The sequence below is a fragment of the Camelina sativa genome, chromosome 18 (genome assembly GCF_000633955.1).
Source record: "Camelina sativa cultivar DH55 chromosome 18, Cs, whole genome shotgun sequence".
Taxonomy (NCBI): Eukaryota; Viridiplantae; Streptophyta; class Magnoliopsida; order Brassicales; family Brassicaceae; genus Camelina; species Camelina sativa.
The window spans coordinates 2,786,572-2,790,048 of NC_025702.1; the positions used below are offsets into that span (position 1 = coordinate 2,786,572).

Consider the following 3,477-nt stretch of genomic DNA (forward strand, 5'->3'; position numbering starts at 1 on the left):
AACTTGTTTTTGATAAAACAGATACGGATCGGTGTTCAAGACTCATGTATTGGGATGTCCATGTGTGATGATCTCGAGCCCTGAAGCTGCAAAATTCATCTTAGTCACAAAGTCTCATTTGTTTAAACCGACTTTTCCGGCGAGTAAAGAGAGGATGCTTGGGAAACAAGCCATCTTTTTCCACCAAGGAGATTATCATTCCAAACTTAGGAAGCTCGTTTTAAGAGCTTTCACGCCTGATTCAGTCAGACACATGGTCCCTAACATTGAATCAATCGCTCAAGAATCACTCAATTCTTGGGATGGAACTCAACTCAACACTTACCAAGAAATGAAAACTGTAAGTTCTCTCTCTCTCTCTCTCTCCATCAATAACAGAGCATCCCCTGTTTATTTTTTACGTCTCAAAAACAGAGGATGCTCTGTTTTTTACTGTCTCTCTCTATACTCTGTTTGTAACTAACGCACTTGTAAACTGTTTCTGATTCAATTTCTTTTTCCCTATTTTGTCTCATCAGTACACTTTCAATGTGGCGTTAACCTCAATACTCGGAAAAGACGCAATCTTTTACAGAGAAGATCTAAAACGATGCTACTACATTCTAGAGAAAGGTTACAACTCGATGCCGATCAATCTCCCCGGAACACTATTCCACAAAGCCATGAAAGCTCGCAAGGAGCTAGCTCAAATCCTCGCTAACATCTTATACAAAAGAAGAAAGAACTCATCTACACACACAGATCTCCTTGGATCATTCATGGAAGACAAAGCAGGGCTAACCGACGAACAGATCGCCGACAACATCATCGGAGTGATCTTCGCCGCTAGAGACACGACGGCAAGTGTGCTGACGTGGATCCTCAAGTACTTAGCTGATAATCCAACTGTTCTAGAAGCTGTCACTGTAAGCAACACACTTTTCAAAAGAACATTTGAGAAACCTCCCATAAGGGTAGTGGCAGTTCCGTGAATTAATGGGTATTTGTTGGGTATAACAGGAAGAGCAAACGGCAATAAGGAAAGATAAAAAAGAAGGAGAGAGTCTCACTTGGGAAGATACAAAGAAGATGCCATTAACTTATAGAGTAATCCAAGAGACATTAAGAGCTGCTACAATCTTATCTTTCACATTTAGAGAAGCTGTCGAAGATGTCGAATACGAAGGTATGCACAAATATTACATACAATTTTTAAAGTGTATATAGATCAACATGTTACATACTTACATATACTATAATTACTAATATTTTGTTTACTATTTTTACAGGATATTTGATACCAAAAGGATGGAAAGTATTGCCGCTATTCAGAAATATTCATCACAATGCTGATATATTTTCGGATCCGGGGAAATTCGACCCCTCGAGATTCGAAACTGCGCCGAAACCGAATACATTCATGCCATTCGGAAGTGGGATTCATTCTTGTCCGGGGAATGAGTTAGCTAAACTTGAAATCTCCATTCTAATCCATCATCTCACTACTAAATACAGGTTGGTACACAATTTTAAAAATATGATAAGAAATTGACATATAGCCTCCTTTTGGGGAAGTGTTTCTGATAAATGGTATTTTCGTAATTTTCAGATGGTCAATAATTGGACCTAGTGATGGAATTCAGTATGGGCCGTTTGCTCTTCCTCAGAATGGATTGCCTATTGCCTTGGAACGGAAATCCAAGTAGACGATTATGAGAAGACCACTTGCCTTTCTAAAATTAGATAATGAGGAATCTTTTTTTTTCTATTTAAAGAAAAGACTGATTCTTTTTTTTTCGTTGGCTCAAAGACAAAATATAGAAAGTAAAAAGGAAAAAATATCCCAAAAGTGGGACCCAAGTGTATATAGATTTTTTGTTTTGTTTTATATTATAGAGAATTAAATTTTGGGAGAAAAAGAGAATTGTAAATTCTTTTGTTACCAATATAATTCCCACGATTTATGGAATGCTTTAAGAGACTTTCAAAAATTAATTATCATTTTAAATTTGAACTGATGATCAAAGCAGTCGTATACTATATCATTTTACTAGATCAAAAACCAACTGTTTTTCTTTTATTTTGTTTTTTAGTTGTAAGAAAACTTTCAGTTACTTTAGAATTGGTTTATTTTCTTTCTATTTACTTTAAGATCCATTTCTCTTTATTTTTGTTAGATATATGAATTTGTATTTTCTACTATCACAACATTTACCAATAAGTCATAATCTCTTAATTTTTGTTACTGTTTAAGTTCTTACAGCAAAAGTTTGTGCATGTAAAGTTCATAAAACTAAAAGTTACAATTATTACCAATCAGTACTTAAATTAAAAATATATATATTACGTCAAAATTTACAGTAGTCGATAACTAATCGTTAACTAATCATATATTAACTTATTTGATCACACATACAACAAAAGTATTACTAAATTTTTGTATAGGCTATTTTATGAGGAATAATTGAAATACAAAACACTAAAATAAGATTAAGTTTAGAGGATTGGTGTAAATAAAACATATTCGAAGGATGCAATATGGTGGAAAGCATTATTTCGGACCGACGTACTATTTCTCCCCAGAACTATCAAATCGTGCCAGTTTCCTATCAATCTTTGCATTTTTATTAGTTTTCTTTTGGATTTATATCCTCCGCGTATTTCCCCCCGAATCTATACTTCTCCGCCTATTTCCCTATCGAACTGGGTTTACACGGTTTTGGGTCTAAACCCGATAAAAATCCATGTCAAACCGGTATAAAATCAATTTAGAACCCGGGTAATAGATTCAACCCGATCCGACTTCTTCTTCTTCTATTTTAAACTCGATAACCCCCAAATTTGCTACTATGAACCCTAAAAATCGAAATTGAAAAGGAAATCCCTCTCTCTCAAAATCATGAGCAATGTCTCTGGATCTTCTAGCTGTTCGACAAATGTCCGCGAAAGAGGTAGAGTTGTTGGTGTACCTAAGAGATGTTGGTGTGGAGAAGCAGTTGTGGCCAAAACTTCCAAATCCGACCATAACCCAAATCGACGGTACTTTCGTTGTGTGTATGCAGCTGGAAACAAGGTAATATGAAGTTAAAGTTATTATTTGGTTATTAATCTTTGAAAAGGTTGTAAATGATAACCAAATCAATTATATATGGTCTAGCTTGTGAATGACAATCACCTTTTCAAGTGGATCGATGAGGCTTTGTTGGATGAGGTGGAGACAATGAAAGAGTTCTTATCAGAGACAATGAAGGTTGAGAAGAAGATGCAAATGGAGCTTGAGAAGAAGATGGAAATGGAGCTTGAGAAAGAGATATTTGAGAGGATTGAAGATGTAAAAGCTGAATTCAAAACCAGGATAAATAGGATGATAATTGTTTTAGTAGTTGGTTGTTTGATCATCTGTGGTCTAGTTAAGCTAATATGATAACATTGTAAGCTGTTTTCTATGTTGGATTTTATGAGACATAATGTTTTTTTTTAAAAAGAGATGTTAAAATG

At 34.9% G+C, this 3,477-nt stretch overlaps 1 protein-coding gene across 1 annotated transcript in view; it reads left to right on the forward strand.

Annotated features, from left to right (window-relative positions):
• The window catches only part of LOC104760380 (abscisic acid 8'-hydroxylase 3-like), a 2,809-nt gene extending 861 nt beyond the window's left edge, over positions 1–1,948 (forward strand). The window contains exons 2-6 of the mRNA XM_010483298.1: positions 22–340; positions 519–905; positions 1,000–1,165; positions 1,269–1,494; positions 1,589–1,948. Of these exons, the coding sequence (XP_010481600.1) occupies positions 22–340; positions 519–905; positions 1,000–1,165; positions 1,269–1,494; positions 1,589–1,685 (1,195 nt within the window). The 3' untranslated portion in view covers positions 1,686–1,948. The remainder of the gene's footprint in view (positions 1–21; positions 341–518; positions 906–999; positions 1,166–1,268; positions 1,495–1,588) is intronic.